The sequence below is a fragment of the Diceros bicornis genome, chromosome 28 (genome assembly GCF_020826845.1).
Source record: "Diceros bicornis minor isolate mBicDic1 chromosome 28, mDicBic1.mat.cur, whole genome shotgun sequence".
Classification (NCBI taxonomy): Eukaryota; Metazoa; Chordata; class Mammalia; order Perissodactyla; family Rhinocerotidae; genus Diceros; species Diceros bicornis.
The window spans coordinates 38496146-38518499 of record NC_080767.1 but is presented as its reverse complement, the minus strand read 5'-3'; the positions used below and the strand labels follow the sequence as shown (position 1 = coordinate 38518499).

General features: G+C 40.7%; 1 protein-coding gene across 3 annotated transcripts in view; it reads right to left on the bottom strand.

Moving 5' to 3' along the window:
* The window catches only part of NUP214 (nucleoporin 214), a 97376-nt gene that overhangs the window by 16332 nt on the left and 58690 nt on the right, over positions 1-22354 (bottom strand). For all 3 annotated transcript variants that reach the window (XM_058524310.1, XM_058524311.1, XM_058524312.1), the window contains 5 exons: positions 21551-21629; positions 18197-18290; positions 16144-16205; positions 11351-13177; positions 9232-9302 (listed from right to left, as the gene is read on the bottom strand). In XM_058524310.1, coding sequence (XP_058380293.1) covers positions 9232-9302; positions 11351-13177; positions 16144-16205; positions 18197-18290; positions 21551-21629 — 2133 coding nt within the window. The remainder of the gene's footprint in view (positions 1-9231; positions 9303-11350; positions 13178-16143; positions 16206-18196; positions 18291-21550; positions 21630-22354) is intronic.

Here is a 22354-nt window from a genome sequence, read left to right as displayed (position 1 = left end):
GATGCCAGCGGCCGGAAACCCAACCCCTCAAGAGTTCCCCCGAATGAAAAAGTTTAAAAACATTTCTAGGCTATTATGAGCACCACTTATTTTGATTCCTCTAGTTTTGGCTGAACTCATCAGCAACTGACGATAAGTGATTTACACTGTCTTTTCTCCCAATATGTGCACTTTTATTTCATAATGACTTTCCCAGTACTGCAGAAATAAGCTGAAATTAGCTCCATTGTTGAAATGATGACCATAGCTGAATTCTGTCCAAGTCTGCAAATCTTACATTGAGAGGATGCTGCTAAGTTAGGGAGCATGCTGACTCAAAGCTGTATCAGACATCACACACTTTATTTCTGCTTGGAACTTGGTTCTTCAAGGAAGACCACTGCTAGATTTGAGGGACCATTAATATTAGTTAAGTGTGATAGCTCCCTGGCTGATAATGTAGAACAGGATGGGCTTTTAGAAATGGGTCACTGTGCACAGGACCCTCACAGAAGCCCCCTTCAAAGGGAGGCAGAGTGGTTTAGGAGTCCCTCTTGTGTAAAATGGGGATAACAAACTACCCACCTCAAAATGATGAGTGAATTAAATGAGCTAAGAAACGTAGTGCACTTTAGAATAGTGCCTGAAATATAATTACGTGCTCAAAAAATGGCTGCTGTTCAGTATTTTAATAACAATAACGAATCATGGGCCGGCCCCGTGGCTCAGTGGTTGAGTGCGTGCGCTCCGCTGCTGGCGGCCCGGGTTCGGATCCCGGGCGCGCACCGACGCACCGCTTGTCCGGCCACGCTGAGGCCGCGTCCCACATACAGCAACTAGAAGGATGTGCAGCTATGACATACAACTATCTACTGGGGCTTTGGGGGAAAAAAAAAAAAAAAAAAAAATTAAAAAAAAACAATAAAGAATCAATGATTGGGCACTTTCTATGTGCTAGGCACTTTTCTAAGCACTTGGCAAGTAATTATTTAATCCCCACAAAACTCAAACCTCCAGTGGGCCCCTCTGAAACCTGCCCCCCGTGCGTCCCTCCTCTGCAGGTGCACAGCCGCCACCCTGGCGTGTGCTGCACGACAACTTAGCTGCTGTTCTGCTTCCATGAGAGTCTGTGCTCACAGGGCAGCCAGAGCAATGCTTTAAAACAGCAGTCAGATCACTTCACTCCTGTTTAAGAATTCTAAAAGCCCCGACATGACCTGGCCCCTGTCCACCTCCTGACATCATCTTTGATCATCCTCCCCCTCACTGGGTACAGTCACACCAGTCTTTTGTGCCTTGAATACGATAAGCTAATTTTTACCTGAGGGTGATGTACTTAATGTACTTGCTTGTCTCTCTCACTTTTTCTCTCTCTTTTTTTAAAACTTCGTTAAAAACAACAGTAACAATTTACTATAACCAATTAATGATGAGTAACAGCTTTTTAAAACTTGGAATCCAATCTAATCATAAAAGCATAGGTTCCAATAACTAATAAACTGACTCTGAAAGGAAGGAAGACGTGACAAGTAATGCACGCATGTAGAAAAGATCTGACTTTTTAGCTTACTTCCCTGCACCGGCCTGAAACACAGGAAACTGCCAATATGTGGACATTTTTGCCCTACAAAACCCCACCAACTTCAGATGGTTTGACCTAATTTTAAAACTATGATTTGAAAAATAATGGATATCTGTAGAAATGAACAGAAGTGGATAACACTTCACTGAAGTGAATGTGAACTGGCAGTTACTGAGAATGGTTGCAACCATTCCTCATAAATGGTCAGAGAGAATCCCATTCATTTTAACTGTGATAAATAACAATAGTTTTTAAAACTTCATATTACGGAAAATCTCAAAAGTGTACAGAAAATAGATGGAAGCGTATAACGAACCCCCACGCACCCATCATCCAGCTTCAGTGATTAACACACACCCAGTTGAGCTTTATCTACACCCTCATTTCCTTCCCTCATCCTTTATTAGTATGAAGCAAATCCCAGACATCTTATCATTTCATCCACTGATTTTCCAGTATAAATGTCTCAAACATAAACCATAACCATAATACCATCATCATGTCTAAAAAATTAACAATAGTCCTTAATGTCATTAAATAGGGAGTTAGTGTTCAAGATCCAGCCTTACAATATTGTCAAAAGAAAAATCAAACCTGAATCTCATTAAGCCTCCAGACCCAAGCACCACTTTGGAGTGGTGAAGCAAAGTGCAACAAATTCACTTGGAAATTCTACCACAAGGATGCAGCCAGCAACCAGACCACAGAGAATCCACAGGACAAATGACCTGCTTTGTCCAACAACCTATTATGAGAATTATGAGGAAAAATAAGAGAGAGAGAGACATGGAAGGGTAATCTACAGATAAAGACTTAAGAGACCTATCAACCAATCTCAGTGTGTGGACCTGACCTGATCCTCATTCAAAGAAACAAATGTAAAAAGGAGAGAGAGACATTTATGAGATTTCTTCAGCAAGGCATTTCTTGACTCACCTAAATAATCTTCCCTGATTACTATCACATCATCCTCTTAAAATGATGTGAAATTAAACTGTTTTAATAAAGACTGACTCCCTCCATCAAATGTAAGCTCTATGAACACAGCCACTTTTGTCTGTCTTACTCATCACTGAATTCCTGCATGAACGATTCAATTAATTTGGACAGCCCTGGTTCTACAATCTATTAGCTATGCATTGCCATTTTAACAATATTAAATCTTCCTGTCCATGAACATGGGATGTCCACTTATTTAGATCATTTTTAATTTCCTTAAACAATGTTTTATAGTATTCACAGTAAATGTTTTACACTTCTTTTGTTAAATTTATTCCTAAGTATTTTACTTTTTGATGCTCTTGAAAATTGAATTTTCTTAATTTCATTTGCAGACGGTTCACTGCAAATGTATAAAAATATAATTGATCTTTATATATTGATCTTGTATCCTGCAAACTCGCTGAATCCATTTATTAGTTCTAATAGTTTTTTAGTGGATTCCTTACAATCTTCTACACACATGATGTTATCTGCAGATATATAGCTTTACTTCCTCCTTTCCAATCTGGATGCCTTTTATTTCGTTTTCTTGCCTAACTGACCTGGCTAGAATCAACGCATGCTTTTGAGATTCACCCACATTGTTGCATGTATTAGTCATTCTTCCCTTTTTACTGCTGAGTAGTATTCCATTGTACGAGTATGCCAGTGTTTACTATTCTTCTGTTGATGAACATCTAGATTGTTTCCAGGTTTGGGCTATCATAAACAAAGCTGCTAGGAACATTCTTACAGAAGTCTTTCTGTGGACATGTTTTTCAATTCTTTTGGGTAAATACCTAGGACTGGAACTGTAAACCATAAAATCAGTGTATATTTAACTTATTAAGAAATTGCCACACGGTTTTCCACAGTGACCGCACCATTTTACACTCCCACCAGCAATGCATTAAGAGATCTAGTTGCTCTCAATCTTTTCCACACTTGGTTTTGTTAGTTCTTAAATTTTAGCAATTCTAGTGGGTATGAGTAACATCTCATTGTGGTTTTAATTTGCATTTCTCTGACAACTAACAATGCTGAGCAAGTTTTCACGTGCTCATTGGCCATTTGCATTTCCTCTTTTGTAAAGTATCTGTCCGAGTATTTTGCTTATTTTTTAAATTGGGTTGTCTTTTTATTTTTGATTCATAGGACTTCTTTATATACTCTAGACAGAAACCCTTTGTCTAATATATGTATTATAAATATTTTCTCCCAGTCTATGCCCTGCTTTTTAATTTTCATAACAAAGTCTTTTGATGAGAGTTAGTTTGTAATTTTGATGAAGTCCAGTTTTCAATTTTCTTCTTTTATGGTTAGTGCTTTTTGTATTCTAAGAAACCTTTGTCTACTTAACGGTTCCTTAACAGTGACATTATTGACATTTTGGGCTGGACGACTGTTTTGGAGGGCTGTAGGATGTTTAGCAGCATCCCTGGCCTCTACCCACTAGACGCCAGTAGCATCCTCTACTTACGAGGACCAAACATGTCTCCAGATGTGACTGTGAAACTCCCCTGGGGGCAAAAGCGATACCAGTTGAGAACCACTGGTCTACTCCAATGTAGCAAAGATATTTTTGCTACGGTTGTCATACATTTAATATCTCATGATAATCACAATACATCGCTTCCCTGTATGTCATGAGTCTTTCCTCTTTGGCTGCTTAAAAATTTTTTTTTATATTTGGTTTTCAGAAGCTTAACTATGATGCATCTAGGTATGGTTTTCTGGTAATTTTTTTGTTTTGGGTTTGCAGCGTTTCTTGGATTTGTGGATTCCTGTTTTTCAAAAAATTTGGAAAAGCTTGGTTGTTTCTTCAAATATTTTTTTTCTACCTCATTCTGTCTCCTCTCCTTCTGGGACTCTGATTACAGACACACTGGACCTGATATTGCTGCACAGGTCACTAATGTCCTGTCCAATCTTTTTTTCAGTCTCTCTGATCTTCATTTTAGATCATTTCTATTGACATTGCCTTCAAGTTCACCGTTCTTCTGTAGTATTCACTGTTAAACCTGCCTAATCATTTTTTATTTCAGATACTAGATTTAAACTTCAGATACAGATGGAGACCTTCTATTTGTTTTATAGTTTCCATTTCTCTGCTGAGATTCCATACTCAACCATTCTTTTATTTTCCTGTAACTCCTTGACCACAATAGTTATTTTCAAGTCTTTGCCTGCTAGTTCCAATGTCTAGATCATCTGTAAGTTGTTTTTTGCTGATTTCCAAACTATGATTGTGGGTCTCCCTTTTATTTTTGCTTCTTCCTATGTTATGTAATTTTTTTTTTTGGTATGCTGGACTTTGTATACAGAACAGTGGTGTGGTGACTGAAGAGCGCTAACGTTGGGGCTGGCCTGGTGGCATAGTGGTTAAGTTTGCGCACTCTGCTTCAGCAGCCTGGGGTTGGCGGGTTTGGATCCCGGGCGCAGACCTACACACCACTCATCAAGCCATGCTGTGGAGGCACCCCATACACAAAATAGAGGAAGACGGGCACAGATGTTAATTCAGGGCCAATCCTCCTCACCAAAAAGAGGAAGATTGGCAATGGATGTTAGCTCATGGCCAAAGCTTCCTCATTAAAAAAAAAAAAAAAAAAGAAAAAAAAAAGTGCTAATGTTTTTCCTAGAGAGTGAGAGTCCTCTCATCTGTATCCTAAAGCAAGGAGGTAATTACTCAGATTTCACTAAGTGTTGAGTTGACTGGGAACTGAGTCACAGTTTGAAGAATGAACTCACCTCTGGTTAGTCCAACACTGTCTTTGCTTAGGGTTTAGGTTATCTGTCTTATACGTGATTGAGCTTGGAGCCAGGAGGCAGCTGGGCCACAGCATTACCTTTGGATTCACAGTTTCAGACAATAGGAGATTGCAAGACTGCAAATTCTCTCTGCTTCTCAGTTCTGCCTTTACCTCCTTTCTCTTAGCAAAAGTGGGAGTGGGGCGGATAGGGATGATTTTTATACCAAACAAATTACTGTTGTACTTGCAAGTCTTTCAGACCCCAATTTTTTTTTTTATGAGGAAGATTGGCTCTGAGCTAACATCTGTGCCCATCTTCCTCTATTTTGTATGTGGGATGCTGCCACAGCATGGTTTGACGAGTGGTGCGTCAGTCTATCCCCAGGATTCGAACCTGTGAACCCTGGGCCACCAAAGTGGAGCGTGCAAACTTAACCACCATGCCACTGGGCCAGCCCCCTCAATTTTTTTTTAAACAGCTTTATTGGGATATAATTCATATACCACACAAATCAGTGATCTAAAGTATAAAATTCAATGGTTTCTGGTATATCACATTGTTAAGCTTAAGAAAATTGTGTTAAGATAGATATAACATAAAATTTGCCATTTTAACCATTTTTAAGTATACAATTCAGTGGCATTAAGTATATTTACAATGTTGTGCAACCAACACTACCCTTTTTATGAAGTCCTTTGCCTATTTTCTTTCTATTGTGTTTTTTATTAAGTTCACAAATTTAACATGAAGAGAACTCAATGAATTTTGACATGTAACTGTTGATAATGTTCAACGTTCAAGATATCAATCATTGCTGGTACTTTAGAAGGCTTCTCTGTACCCCATTTTTAATGCCCTAACAGTAACAACTATTCTGATTTCTACCATGATAGCTAAGTTCTGCCTATACTTGACTTGAGGTAAATGCAATCCAGCAGCACGTACTCTTGTGTCTGGCTTCTTTCACTGAACACTACGTCTGTGGGATTCTCTATTTTGTTTTGTATAGGAGCAGTACATTTTATTTCACTGCTTTGTAGTATTCTACCATATAAACACACCATAATTTATCCATTCTTCAGCTGATAAGCATTTGAGTTGTTTCCTGGTTTTAGCTATTATGAATATACCGCTATGAACATTCTTATCCATATCTTAGGGTGAACAAATGCACTCATTCCTGTTGGCTACATATCTAGAAGTAGATTTGCTGGGTCAATGGGGATCTTGCGTATTTGGTTTTGATACTACCAGACGGTTTTCCAAAGTGATTCTATGAATCTGCATTTCCACAGCAGTAAGGGAGAGTTTCTATGGCTCCGCTTCCTCACCAATACTGGGTATTGTCAGTTCTTTCAATTTTAGCCATTTTGGTGGGGGTGTAGTTGTCTTTTCCCTTTACTATTTGTATTGTTTATATGTTCTAAATACAACTACTCTGTTGGTTACATAGGCTGCAATTTTCCTATTTCATGGCTTGATTTACCCTAAAATTAAGAAAGCTGTAATTTTAGTGAGGTCAAATTTTCCCTCTGCCTGAAGAATATCCTTTAGATTTCCTTCAGGTCTGGTAGGCATGAATTCTTGCAGTATCTTTCTGAAAAATGTCTTGACTTCACCTCATTCCTTAAAGACACTTTTTGCTAGGTTTAGAAATTCTAGGCAGATAGACTGTCTCTGGCTTTCACTTTCATTGCCGAGAAGTCAGCTGTCAGTTCAACCACTGCTCCTTTGAAAGCAGCCTGTCTTTTTCCTCTGAGTATTTTTAATATTTTATCTTTGCAGTTCTGCAGTTTCACTATGATAGTCTTAGATCAATTTCCTTTTACACATTCTGCTTGGCATTTTGAATCTGTGGGTTACTATCTTCTATTGGCTTTGGAAATTTCTACCTTTTTCTCTTCTAATACTGTCATAGTTCTTTCCCTCTCTCTTCTCCTTCTGATTAAATGTATGTTAGCTTTTTCTTTTAGGATTTTGCCCTCTCTTTTGTACTGTCCGTCTTTTTTGTTCTCCATGACGCATTCCAGATAACTTAACCTGACCTACCTTCTAGTTCAAAGGTCAGCAAACCATAGCCTATGGGCCAAATGCAGTCTGCTGTTTTTGTAAACAAAGCTTTATGGGAAGATAACCACGCTCACTCATTTACGTATTGTCTATGGCTGCTTTCATGCTACGATGGCAGAGTTGATAGTTGTGACGGAAACTGCATGCAGCCCTCAGACCTTAGTAAGTCTAAAATACTTACTACCGGGCCCTTCACAGAAAAAGTGTGCTGATCCCTGGTCTAATATATTGCTGTTCTCCTTCAGCTGGGTCTAATCTGATTTTAAATTTTAATTATTATATTCTTCTAGAAGTTCTATTTGGTTCTTTTTCAAAGCTGCTATGACCCATCTTATAATCTCTTCTTCTTTACTGGTATTTTCAAGTTTGTCTTTTATTTCTTTTAAACATGTAAAACATAGCTGTTTTATAGTCTAAAAGTGTTTGCAAATATATAGCTGACGTTTATTCTAGCTCTTGCTCACAGCTCCTTGTTTCCTTCTGTGACTAATTTAGGTGTGGGAAGCAACGTCCTTAAAAATGATCTGAGGCCTAGAGTCAAGCTAGTTTTCTTCAGCATGGTCTGTGCTGCTTTTGCCAGACATCAGCAGATACCACCATCCTAGGATCTCGTCAGGCCACATTCACAGGCTGCGACTGATGAATGTGAAGTCCCAACTCATTGTGGGGACGGCCTCTTTTAGACTCCTTACTTTGTGCATGTCTTGGTTAATGATTTCTGCCCCTTTGTCCTTTGGGGTTATTAAAATAGCAAATTTATATTTTCTCAGACTAGTAATTGTTCTCAGGGCAAAACTGGCTTCTGTGCTCTCCTCACCTCTATAGGTTCCCATTTTCCTTTTAATTTGGCTTGCTAAATACCTTGTTAGCTTATCAGTGCTTTTAAAACTATGGTTTTTATGTTTTATCTAGCATTTTTAGCTGTTTTCAATGGGGAACTTGGTTTGAATGACCTAATCCGCAATTACCAGAAACCAGAAGCAGAAGTTTCATTTCTCTCTGGATCACTGACTAGGGCAGAGACCACCTTCAAAGGAAAAAGGTGATAATGAAAATCTACTGAAGATGTATAAGAAACATATAATACAACCACCACTTTAATAACTACTGGACAAATACCAATTTCACCTTCAGAAAGTTGCAATCATTTCCAGTATATCAGAGTACCTTTCTTCAGAAGGACTTCTCATGAGGGGACAATCATCTACAGCTGGCACGTGATGTAACAGTAAATTGAATCTCTCTGGGCCCTTAGTGTCCTCATCTGTCAAATGGGCAGAGCACCTACCTTGTAGAAGTACTAATGATTACATGAGTCAGTTTGTAGAAGACACTTAAGACCATGACTGGCACATAGATAACCACTACCTATACAAACTGAAACAGCTTAGGTCACCAGAAGGAGTCCTTGGACTATATATACAGCTTAGCACAGGGCCCATATAGGGTTTCTATTGCACATTCTTCTTCTTTTTGTTTAAACAGCCATTTAAAAAGGTAAAAACCATTCTTAGCTCAAGAACCTTAGAACAAAACAAGGCCAAGGAGTGAATTTAGCCCATAGGCTGTAGTTTGTCAACCGCTGGTCTAACAGAACAGGCAGAAGACTGATGGAAATCAGGCAATGTGCTTTTAAGTGCTTTCCTAGAGGACTGTCAAAGAAGGATCAAAACTGTAGTGATTCTCTCAAAGGAGAGGCTGAGACTTTCGTGTCCCTAAGGGAGCTAAAGAAGGTGCAGCTTAAGAACCACACACGGCTGTTTGCTGAGGCTGGGCATACAATATGAACTGACTGTATTACATAGGAACAATGTGGGTGGGTTTGATACATGTTGACACACATAGCGGCAAACATACGTATTTACCTGGCCAAAGACTGTTCCACCAGTACTGGCTGCTTGACCAAACAAAGAACCAGTATTACTAGACCCAAAACCTATAAAATAAAAAGAAAACACAAGTTTAATTTGGATGAGTCTTTTACAACATCAAAGTGGTCTGTTGGTGTTTTTTTTAAATAGCATTCAGGTGTGCTAAGATACCCCACAATAAATCAACTCACAAATAAAATCTGTTTTCCTATCTAGGAAATGGAGAAAATTATGAGTAAATAATTTAGAGACCTTTTTTCATTGCTAACATTGTATAACAGTATAAATTCCAAAGTCCCAAGAACTGAATCCTTGTCTCCTACCAAATCCCAGGTGGGTGGGGACCAATAAAGTGGTATACTCTCAGAGTAGCTTTTCCCTAGACTTTTAGCTGCCAAGAAGTCTTTCCAATGACTGACTTAATATCACAAATACTCTACTACCCCATTTCCTCTCATCTCAAATTCCAGATTCTTTCAGGGTTGTTTATCTTTCTCCCAGGGGGCATAACGTGGTTGAGATGCTGGGTTGAACAGGGCCTGGGAAAACCAGGCAGAACTACATATTATAACAAAAGGCCCTAGACAAGAAGGCAGGAGTTCCATTCTCGCCTCTGTCACTCATCTAGTAAGTAGGTGGGCTTAGGCAAGTCTCAATTCCTCAATGAGGGTCGGAGGAGACTACTCAGGTGCCTTTCCAGAGTTACTATACAGAAGAAGATTTCTTCAGAGGTTCTCAATAGCATTGAAATAATTTGATTATACTTGTGCACAAGGGATTCTCAAGTTTTGACCATAGAACAAAGGATGCACTAGGGACAGTGTTAAATATCTTACTCTCTTCTGAGACACACAAGGCCTTTTCCCTGTGCATTCTCTAGACCAAGTTATCACATTTCCCATCATTCAAATAGCCCAACCAGTCTCTTCACAGGGCATCGGGTGGATCTCAGAACTGTCTTTCACCACTTGTCCTTGTAGCTAAACTTAGTGGGAGCTTAACAAACATCTGTTGAAGGAAGGAAGGAAAGAAAAGATTTCCTTCCTAATAAATTATAAACCATTTTCAAATAAATTATCACCAAAGGAATCAATTAGCAGTTACTTATAACCCTGCCCACCAAGAAATCATTGATCCTTGTTTCTCCCTCAGAGCCTAATTGCTGAAGAAATGCCTTTCGTAAGATAACCATCAGAAAGTAAAACTTAGAGAAGATTTTCAAATTGTCCTGTCTATTGCTAACTTGCTTTTTTTTGCTGGGAAAGATTCACTCTGAGCTAACACCTGTTGCCAGTCTTCCTCTTTTTGTTTCCTCCACGAAGCCTAAGCACACAGTTGTATATTTTAGTTGTAAGTCCTTCTAGTTCTTCCATGTGAGCCTCTGCCACAGCATGGCTACTGAAAGACAAGTGGTGTGGTTCTGCACCCAGGAACCAAACCTGGGTCGCTGAAGCAGAGCGCGCAGAACTTTAACCACGAGGCCATCAGGGCTGGCTCTACTGCTAACTTTTGGAAATAAAACTGGACACGCAACAGGGAGGATTATGTTTTACTCTTAAAAATAATAAAATTTGAAGATTTAAAAAAAAATTACAACATTGAAAATAGGAAAAAACCCAACTTTTCAAATGTCATCTGCCCTTCTGGCAAGCAAGATAGCATCAGAGGACATAGAAAACACTGGCAGGGCAGTGAACGAGGCTGAGGAGCTCCGGAGTCTAGCTCTGGCTTCACCACTAGCCCTAAGTGACACAGGATCAGTCATCTCGAGGCTTGACAGTTTTGGACATAATGACCTTTAAAGCACCTTCCAAATTTAAAATTTCATATTTATAAGTCATTCATTACTTGCCAAGACCTTAAATTTGTTTTTCTCCCCATGAAATCGGCACTCTGGTGGCTAGGAGAGCGGAGAACTTGCTGAGAAACAAAAGTGGAGCTACCACAATTAGGCCAAAGAGATTCCTGAGATCGCCAGCACTCAGCTCCCTCCTTGACTTTACAGTCTTCTCTGTTTTCTCTTTCTTTTAATTACAAAAGTAATACAGGTATGCTGCAAATGTTTCAAATAATACAGAGGGGAACAAAGCAAGAATCTTCCAGAAACTCTTACCTGAAGCTTGAGAAAAGCTAAACCCAGAGGATGCTGCTGTCGTGGTGGCGGCCGAGGTGCCTCCAAACACAGAGCCTCCCTGCCCGAAGCCAGGACTCTGACCAAAAGCAGGCGGGTTGCTTTGGCCAAAGAGCCCCCCTCCTGCGTTGGCAGAAGACTGTCCAAATGAGAAGGAGCTGGAGCTACTGGTGCTTGAAGAGGCACCAAAGACATTCCCACTAGTAGACGTGGGGGCGGAGGACACAGACTGACCAAAGGCGGGCACGGAGCTGAACCCAGGCTGACTGAAGGGAAAGCCACTCGCAGGGCTGCTGGTCGACTGCCCAAATGCCGGCGCCTGCCCAAAGGTCGTCTGTCCAAAGACCACTGTGGCTGAGGTGCCAAAAGCTGGACTGCCAAACCCTGAGCTGCTGACCTGTGGCGTGGCAGCTGCCGTGCTGGTGATGCTGCCTGTCTGCTGCCCAAACAGGCTTGGTGCAGTGCTGGCTGCCACCTGCCCAAACGTGGGGGCAGCAGAGGGGGCAGTGGCTGTATTGCTGGTGAGTTGGCTGAAAGCTGAGCTAGAACTGGCAGCAGGTGGCTGAGTGAAGACAGAAGAGCCAGAAGTGACAGTCCCAAGCACTGCTGTCTCTGGAGCTGGGCTGGGAGCAACACTGGAAACAGCACTAGAGGTTGTGGGGGGGCTTGATGTTTCTACGGCCACAGGGGCTGCGCTTGGGATTGTAGTTGCTGTGACGGCAGTCTGCCCGGGCACCGAAAGGGGGGCAGCAGGAGATGCCGGTTCCGCCTTGACGTCAGGGACCCCGGGGGCTGCTGGAGTGGCCTCTGTAGAAGGCGCTATGAGACTGGTACTAGATGCTGCAGCACTGGCGTTGCTGACTGTGGGCTGGGCAAGAGCAGGTTCTTTTTTAACAGGGTCAGAAGTTTGCAGAGCAGCCTGAGGAAGCAGGGCTGACTGCTGCTGCCCTAGAAGCGAGGCTGTTGATGCCGAGACCTCAACGTTGTCTGGCTTCTCGGGCAAAGCTGATGATGGGGCCTCCTCCGTGCTTTTACCAGAGGACACAGGCAGGGTGGGAGCAGACGCTAAATTCAGGAGGCTACCAAATGACAATGTGGGGAATGACGTAGGAAGGGGAGTGGCAACGGTAGCTGATGGTGTGGCAGATGGGGGCACCGTATTACTCGTCTGCTGGCTTCCAAAAGAAAAACTAGTCTTGCTACCACTTAGAGATAACCCACCAAAATTGAGCACCCCAGAGGATGCCGCACTGGGGAGTGGCAGACTGCCAAAGACGCCAGTCGAGGAACTGCTAGTGCTTGTGCTGGCTGCGGCTGCTGGTGTTACTGTGGTGGCGGTCACAGAAGAGGTCACAGGGGGCTCCACGTGCTTGCCTAACACTGGAGGGCCAGTGAAACTAAACCCCGAGGGGACGGTTGACGCCTTGGTTGGCTGTGCGCTAGTTAGGCCTGTGGATGAAGCCTTATTGGCCGGCTTTGCAGAATCATCTGCTTGGCCAACCCGCAGTCCTGAAAAACTTCCTAGAGTCTCTCCAGCCAAAGAACTCGGAAACAGAAGCTCCCCCAACTGGGATGGCGGAGTTTCCAGCTTGCTAGAGGGGGTGGAAAGAGCACTTCCAGAAGGTGCCGCAGGTCTGCTGCTCGATGGAGTAGACCCTCCTGCAGAAGCCATGGCAGCTCCGGTGGTGTGCGAGGTTGTCATTCCCGAGGGAGGGGAGCTTTCAGGAATGGTCTCGTAAAAAGGTTTGCCGCCCCCACCAAAGGAGAATGCATCAAGCTGGGTTGACTCTTTAGTGGGGGGTGCTGCCCCTAGCAAGAAAAAGAAATTAGGAATGGGTTGGATTTAGCAAAATATGACCTATCAGATTTCCACTGACAATTTCTAAGCCCAAGTCTCTCTCCTCCCTTGATACAGTCAGGGAGAGCTTTTTCCAACAGTTTTCCTCAGGGAGACAGAATGAATGCTTCTCCACAGGAGCATTAGCTCTGTCTGAGTCATCTCACTGAGGCAAACAGCACAAACATTCCTTCTAGGACCATGAAATCACAACATACACACCATATCTAGAATACATGAAATTCACGTATTAGCCCAAAAGAGAAATAAAAAGGCATCCTCCCTTATTTTCCCATGTGTCCTTTCCTCAATAACACTGTTGGCACAGTGCTAGCCTATGGACCTCCTGATAGACCAGGAATTGATCCAAAATCAAGTTTTTCCTCTGGTTTTTATGGGCAAATAAACTGTCAATCTACAGACAATCATTTTTACATACAATAAAGGGCTCCTTCCCAGTGCTCTCCCCAGTGAGTGGTTTTACAGAGGCGGGATGGCTTCATGGGTTGAGGACAGGGGCTATGGAGCTAGACACTCTGCTACTTGCTGGCTGTGCAACTCTGGAAACCTTACTTTACCTCTCTGGGCTTCAACTGCCCCATTTGGAAAACAGAGATAATAATACCTACCTCACAGAGTTGTTAGAAAGATTAAATGAAATATAGGTATAGCACACACAATGAGGTCTGGTTAAACCATAAGTGGTCAGTTAAAAAAAAAAGAATTAAAATTTGATATTTATAAACTAAAATTGGCCTATCGCAAAGGTTTATTGATGTTTCTAACTCCATATTGTTTTAAGAAGTCTGGCTATCACAAACTCCTGGGAACACTCAAAGCCCCTGTGACCTATGTATAACTTCCAGAAAGACCTCTTTGTATCACTGGTATTGTACGGAGTTGTTTATGGTTTTGGATTGTTGTCTATTTGTGTATTACTTTATATAATTAGTATTGTATTTTACTACTACTTTATTTTATTTATGATTTTTGACACTCATTTGTTCCTTTCCAATCTTTTGACATCACTGAATTGTTTTTCCTCTAGAAAGTAAGACTGGGGAGAAAGTGGGTCTCGAGGGTATTCTGCCACATCTAAGTGGGCAGAGGTTAAAAAGGCAGTCTAAGAATCGCTGTTTCAGAGAGAAAGGAATGAAATCAACAACCCTTTAAAATGCCACACATAGATCAGGTTTATGAAGTCTGCCATGTTTTCAGCTCCCTAATCTCTCTCTAGGAGATCCCTTTTTTTTACTAAAAAACTTCTACCACTTGGGTTAGCACATAGAAAGCGCTCCAAAAATATCTGTTGAATGAATAGATGAAAGATGGTCATTGTGTTATTTATTATACGGAAAACTTGGAAATAACCTATATGTCCAACAAGTGAATAGTTAAATAAATTATGGCACATCCACAAGATAGAAATTATGTAGCCACTAAAAATGACATTTATACAAGATTTTCAATAATACTGGAAAATTCACAAGAGTGTGTTAAACAAAATAAAATGAAAGACAAAAATCCCAGAAGGAAATAGAACTGCAAAGGTTATAAGTCAGGGGTACAACGTGTGATTCTAGAACACGTCATTTTTATCATAAAAGCTTTTTTTTAAATACAAGAAAATAAACTTAATTACTTAAACTGAGAGCTGGAAGGCACTTAAAAAACAAATTTGGTTTCTTCATAGGTCCTCAAATTCTTTTTTTTTTTTTTTGTGAGGAAGTTTAGCCCCGAGCTAACATCTGTTGCCAATCCTTCTCTTTTTGCTGAGGAAGGTTGGCCCTGGGCTAACATCTGTGCCCATCTTCCTCTACTTTATATGGTACGCCACCACAGCATGGCTTAACAAGCAGTGCGTTGGTTGGCACCTGGGACCTGAACCTGCAAACCCTGGGCCACTGAAGCGGAGTGCGTGAACTTAACCACTACACCACCAGGCCAGCCCCTAGGTCCTCAAATTCTTTTAAATGTTAAAAATATGCTAGTTGATGGATTTCTAACAAACACATGGGACCAGTGTGTTTGCTGATAGGTTATCAAGGAAAAAAGATGGGTTTGGTCTTTTATTTCTGTAGTACTATGTCTATCTCACCCTATAAATTGAAGAAATTTTAAATTACAAGCGAAAAAGATGAAGAAAAAAATTTTAATTCACGTTAACCTTCACATTTAAAGCACAGCTTCGCTTTTCTTTCATTTTTTTTGTTTTTTTTTTCTTTTTTTGTGAGGAAGATCAGCCCTGAGCTAACATCCAATGCCAATCCTCCTTTTTTTTTTGCTAACATCTGTGTCCATCTTCCTCTACTTTATATGGGATGCTGCCACAGCATGGCTTGACATGCGGTGTGTCGGTGTGCACCCGAGATCTGAACCTGCGAACCCCGGGATGCCAAAGCAGAGCGTGTGCACTTAAGTGCTACACCACTGGGCCGGCCCCTGCTCTTCTTGAAGCAAATCCTTCCTTGTTCTTTTTTTTTTTTTTTTTGGCTGAGGAAGATTTGCCCTGAGCTAACATCTGTTGCCAATCTTCTTTTTTTGCTTGAGGAAGATTAGCCCTGAGCTAACATCTGTGTCAGTCTTCCTCTATTTTGTATGTGGGTTGCTGCCACAGCATGGCTGACAAGTGGTGTAGGTGTGTCCGGGATCCGAACCTGCAAACCTGGGGCCACCGAAGCAGAGCTTGCCAAACTTAACCACTACGCCACGGGGCTGGCCCCCTTTCCTTGTTCTTAATGATGAAGACAGATAGAGGTCCTTCCTAACAGTTTCTTAGCCCAGCCTATTTCTAATGCATAATATCAACACCAAACTTCTTGCAGATACTTTAAGCAGGATTTAGCAGTAAGTAAAATGTCAAGACATCTGTACAAAAAGAACCTGCACTTGTGTGGGGGAGACACAGACATAATGCTATGCTACGCAGAGACTGTACCTTGTGTGGCAGTGAAGTTAGAAGACGGTGTTGGTGCGATTATCCCAAAATTAAAGCCAGTCCTAGGGAGTAGAAGAAAAGTTAAAAAGGAACAAACCTCAGGCACAATATTGCCTTTTTAATATCACATTTCATAATTCACTCATACAACCTGCTCTCAAGGATTTTACAATCTAGAAGATAAACAACAACAGAATGAAAGCACATTTCTCTGAAGCAATAAAACCACTCCAAGATCTCCAAGGAGGGAGAGGCAATTTGTGGGTGAAGTAAAAAGGAAGTAGAGGTTGTGAAGGTCTTGGAGGGATGGCTGGGCTTTCCATGGCAGAGGTTTGGGTGGGGACCTAGTCCAAGGAAAGCAAAGGAGTAGTAGTAGAAACGCACTAGGAATGTGCATGTGGGAATGGTGGCGAGAGCAGGTGGTCTGCCCAGTGAAGGAGACAAGACAGGCTGGATCCTTGTCTTACAACTCACCCCAAGTCAAAGAGCATGTCAGGAAAGTTCCAGACTACTAGGGGAGAGGATGGAGAGCATGGAATAGAAGCCACTGTCTCTGCTGTTTTGACAGAACTCTCAGTTCTGGACTGGGAAAATTGGCTTCAAAAACTTTTGACTCCTTTTATCATCTCCTCTCTCCTTCTACACATTTTCTTTACACTGTGAGTAAACACACCATAGCCAAAGAAAAAAATTCAGCCCAAGTATGAACCAGAATAGACTATTCACTGTGATAAAAGCTCAAATATCAAATTTAAAACTATATAGTTTTAAAATATGAGATCAAGCATATCAAATACAGTAAGTAATGAAAGGATCTGGATTTTTTTAAATCCATCATTGCCTTTGTCAAATGCACAAAGACCACCTAAGAAGATGTGTTAAATATCTTACCATATTAAATAAAAAAACCTCTTTTGTTGTCTCAACCTCGGTGAAGAAATTTTATCTAGCAGAGGTAAGCCATTGACCCAATAATCCAAAGCTTTTCAGCTTATTTTAAAAATGGGAAGAAGTGTATCAGTTCATAGAAGTAAAGTTTATTAGCATTTGTAAAAGATGCAATAACTCCTGGCACTGACCTACTCTTTAAAATTTGCTCCAAACTATCTTTGCAAAGTATAAAACATAATGATTTACAGTAAAGAAAAAATAATATATAATTTCCCTTCTCAAATTCTATTCTAACACCCTCTGTTCTCTGAACGTGTTAGGTTGCAGACACTCAAGAAACATATTAATTCAGGGAAAAGAGACTGTGGTTAATATGATTCTAGTTACAAAAGCATAAACTGAAAGAGCTTAGGAGGTTTTTGTAATGGAACTGAATGCACAACGCTTCAATGGCAAAAAATCTTTGGACAGGTTTTTATCTCAGCCACACAGAGGCTAACTCCACCCCCGAAGGGAGAGGATGCTTTGGCATCTTTCACAGGTTTCAACAGGAGTGCTTATAGCACAGGGAACAGGCACTCTCCCCCCCAGATTAATAAATGCTCCCCCTGGAATGAGGGTTAAAGACTCTCTCGTTTTTAAAAATGACTCAACTTTACAAGTACAGCCATCATCATTTTTTCAAAAATGAAACAGGAACAGATTTCCCCACATCTATATAAAACTCAAATTTTCAAACAGCTACTGTCCTTCATTCCCTTCTCTCCAAAGTTTAGCACACTGACCTCTCAGTGCAGTAAAAGCCAGTCCAAACGTCATCTAGCCCCCAATGACGTGAGAATGAAAATAGCTCAGTGTCATAAACTAGATCAACTACAGAATTGACACAGACCCACCACGCAAAGAAAACGAGGCTTACTCTAAAAAACAAAATAAACAAACGTAATAACACATGTATAAACCAGAACTGAGAAGAGGAAATAGATTTACACTAGGACATTAAGCTGCTGCCATTATCATTGGACGTATTACTGCACTGATGAGAACTCTGAGTTCACATACAGTTAATAAGCACATAAAGAGACCTACTGACTGTAAGATGTGGGGAAGCTATCTATAAGGTTGCTGACGACCTGCCACAAAATTTAAGTTCATTACTGACCCTGATGGAGAAAATGAGAAAGGCTTGCTGAACTGCCCAACGGCAGATGATGGTGTAGAAGTCACAGCTGTTTCAATCTTTGCTCCCCCTGGCCCTGAAATTTTGGGAAAAAATAAGAACATGACAAAACATCACTTAGAAACACCATTCCAGTTTGTAATTCTCTGCAGCACTGTCTGTGTAGTGCCTCTGAGAGCGCAGCTCCAGGTCTGTGGGCCTCACATGGATTCTCCGACAAGTCAGCGGCCAAGGAGGGAGCGCATGCTGCCTAACTCACACTCCAGGTCTCTGAACTTGCTCTTCAGCGCTGTCAATGTTAATTCCAAAACAAGACATGCCACACTCTCCTTTCCAGAAAAGATATCAAAATAATTCTAGTGCAGTTTAAATTTAAAGCTTTAAAAGTAGATAGATAATTATTGAAAAGTAATATACACTGTAGGACAAAAACCCCAAGAGAAATAGGTTAATATGCTAAATATCTCTGAGTAGGGACTTCAAGACTATTTGCTTTCTTCCTCCGTTTCTCTATTTTCCATAGATTTTTTGTATTTAACAAATAACAGTTTTCTTTTAAATTACAGAGGTAATACACAATTGCTGTGATATAGAGAAGTGTAGAAAGTTAAAAGTGCAATCCATCATCCACCTCACATTCGATTTCACTGTAACTACTTATTCATAGTTGGGGTATTCAGTCTTTCCCCTATTGCTCTACTTTTTTTTTTTTAATTTTTTGTGAGGAGATCAGCCCTGTGCTAACATTTGCCCATCCTTCTCTTTTTTTTTTTTTTTTGCTGAGGAAGACTGGCACTGGGCTAACATCCGTGCCCATCCTCCTCCATTTTATATGGGATGCCACCACAGCATGGCTTGCCAAGCAGTGCGTCGGTGTGCGCCCGGGATCCGAAGTGCCGAACCCTGGGCTCCCGCAGCGGAGCGCATGCACCTAACCACCTGCGCCACCGGGCCCACCCCGTTCTACTTTTTTTTTCAAGTTAGTTATTGTTATTTTATTTGTGTGTGTGTGTGAGGAAGATTAGCTCTGAGCTAACATCTGTTGCCAATCCTCCTCTTTTTGCTGAGGAAGATTGGCCCTGGGCTAACACCCGTGCCCATCTTCCTCTACTTTATGTGGGACGCTGCCACAGCATGATCTGATAAGCAGTGCATAGGTCCATGCCCGGGATCTGAACCTGCGAACCCCAGGCCGCAGAAGTGGAGCACGCGAACTTAACCACTACGCCACCAGGCAAGCCCCTATTGCTCTACTTTTAAAAGGTGGAGCGGAACGGGAAAACTACATTTAAAAAGCCCAAATCAACCCAGACCAAACAATAAGAAAAAGTACCTTTTCTTTAAGTGAGTATGGGGCAAACATTAGTAAAATTATTTTAAAAACTACTACAATACAATGTAGTGTGTACAATGGTGTTTAACGCAACCTTGCTTATAATCTTGAAAAACAAGAAACAATCAAAACTATCAGCAAAACTATCAGCTGATAAAACTTAACAGGATACAACTATACAATGAAGTCCTATGCTGCCATTAAAATGAGTAGGGAAAGCTGTATCAGATCTGAAAAGACGAACAGGATATTTATTGTAAGGGGGTTGGGGGAGACGGGGAAACAGATTACAAATCACTATATATGGGTATGCCTATTTATTTTTAAAAGTAACAGTGAAGTAACCTCAAGACATACACATCAAATCATTAAGGGTTGTTATCTCTGGAATATGGAACTTATAGGACAGCTTTTACTTTCTACAGTATATATCTCCACGCTATAGATTTTTTCGTGGACCTGTAATAGTTTTATAACCAGAAAAACAATGAAGGAAGTATTTCCATTATTAATTAATAAGAACTATTCTATAGAGATTTCAGAAATGCTTTTTTTTTTTTTAAGAAACTTTTTGCAGACTCTTTAGTATTGTTCAGGGAAATTTTCCTACCCCAAAAAAGTTCTTTTCTTTTGATTATCCTGCAAGTGAAAACAGAATACTTAGCAATGAGAGAGAATATTTCACAACCATCACTGAATGATGAAATCTGAGAAACTTCTTTGCAAGTCACGCTAACTGCCTAAGACATACATAAAGTCAAGACCCTTAGGTTTTGATTCTTAACTTCAAGAGTGACAAAAAGCTCGCCAATGAAGGCCCTGAAAGAAATCAGGATATGTGATATTTCAAAAACTTTTTCTAAAAAATTAGCCAGAAATGGAAACACATTTCTTAGTTTGAATCCTAAATGATTAAAAACTCTTTGACAATTCCACTACATTTTTCCTTTTAACATAAAGCTTTAGATCTCAGTCAAGAAGTGCTATATATCTCCTCATATAAGGCTTATATGACAACTGTAGTTCTGCGTTAACCCAAATTCTAGAATACAACTTTGGCTTACACAATGGTTTTCTTTTGAGTGCAAGGAATATTTACTCAAGATAAATCCAATATCCAATCAGAAAGTTTTTGATTACAGAGAAAGTTAGAATGATTGTATGACTGAGTAGAGATTATGAGAAGCAGGCTGCTAATAAGGTGTGAAGTTCAGCATCTCTAACAGAATTAGCTTGAAGACCCACTTGACAGCGTGAAACAAAATAAAGGCCAGAGTCCCGAGTGTGGTGAAAATGCAGGACTGCAGGCAGCACAAGACCCGTGAAGCGGAAAGTAACACATGCCAAATAAAAGTGGGTTCTAGAAGAGAAGCCAACAAAGGGGGATGCTGGAGAAGACGCTAAATCAAAGTCAGGTTACACGTAAAAGCACGTTTCTGCTTCAGGTTGGCTTGGGCAATGGGGACGCCTAGTCAAAGCACTGACGGCGACAGTAAAACTAATTTTAGTTAAGAATAATTACGCTTGAGCAAGTGTTGGAAGTATGTGACGCCATAAAATCTTTTTATATTGACATTACATCTACTCTGAGATCTTACACTGTAACAGAACCGTCTTATTTTCTCTAGTTTACTGCCTTTTGAATTGTCATTGTGAGCCAAGAGAATTTTTCATTCCTTTTAGTAGAAGAAATAGAGGTCAATGTTCCAATCCACTCATCTCTAAACTTTGATCATCCATCAAGGCAGGTGAAGATAACACTTTTGCTCCTTTTAGGAAAAACACTTAAAGGACGGTTTTTTCCTCTTGCTCTCAAATGTCAGAAGTCTACAGAGCTGCTGAAGGGCTCACTAACTTCCTGGAGAACCTTCATCAACTGAGGGTTTCTGAACATCTCTTTACTTGATTTCCTACGTTAACTGCCTTTGTGATCTAGAACAATAAACTCCATGTGGATCATTTCTTTCACCTTTATTTATACTAAAACATAAATGCAAACTGACCTGAAGCTTTATCACCAGATGACAACTGGCTGGACGCTGGTGTGGCCCCAGACGGCTTTACGGAATTTATTAGCGATGCCTATAACAGAATACAAGCAAAATGTTTATATGAAACCACCAACCATCCTTTGGAATAAAGAAACATGTAAAATGACAAGATAATTTAAAATAAGCACGCATAAACCCTTTTTCAGTTTAATTTTTTTAAAAAGTTTCAATTTAAGTCAATATGTTTAAGTGCTTACCACGTTTAAGAAAGAGATCCTATCCGAGGATGGAAACAGGAATATTCTGCAAGCTCCAAGAAAGCAGAGTCATGCCTGTCTAGCTTGTGGCTATTTTCTCAGTGCCTAGCACAGTGCTGGGCACATAAAAGCACTGGAGTATTTGGTGGGCAAACGAGCGAAGAACTAAATGGATCAAATGAGTTCTAGCTCTCAATAAATGTACGATAAGGTTAAAAAGCAAAACTGTTTGATCCATCTCCAGTCACTATTCCTTTTCTCTTGTTTGTTATGATTCATGCCCTACCATGTGTCCTCCAAGGTGAACATGGAAACCTCTGGAAGGGGATCAAACACTAAATGCTTAAACGCCATTTTAAGTCACAGCAAACTAAGAAAGAGAGAGACGTGTTTGAGAATTCACAATAGGCAAGTTCTGATGCTCAATCTCAAATGTAATCTAAAATTACTTTTCTCAGAGACAGAAGAGTAGCAGAGAAACCAGGTTTTCTCAGGCAAGCTGCAGAGACGCTTGCTCTACCTTTCAGTCATCTCCTACTGTTTTCTTCTGAATCGTTTA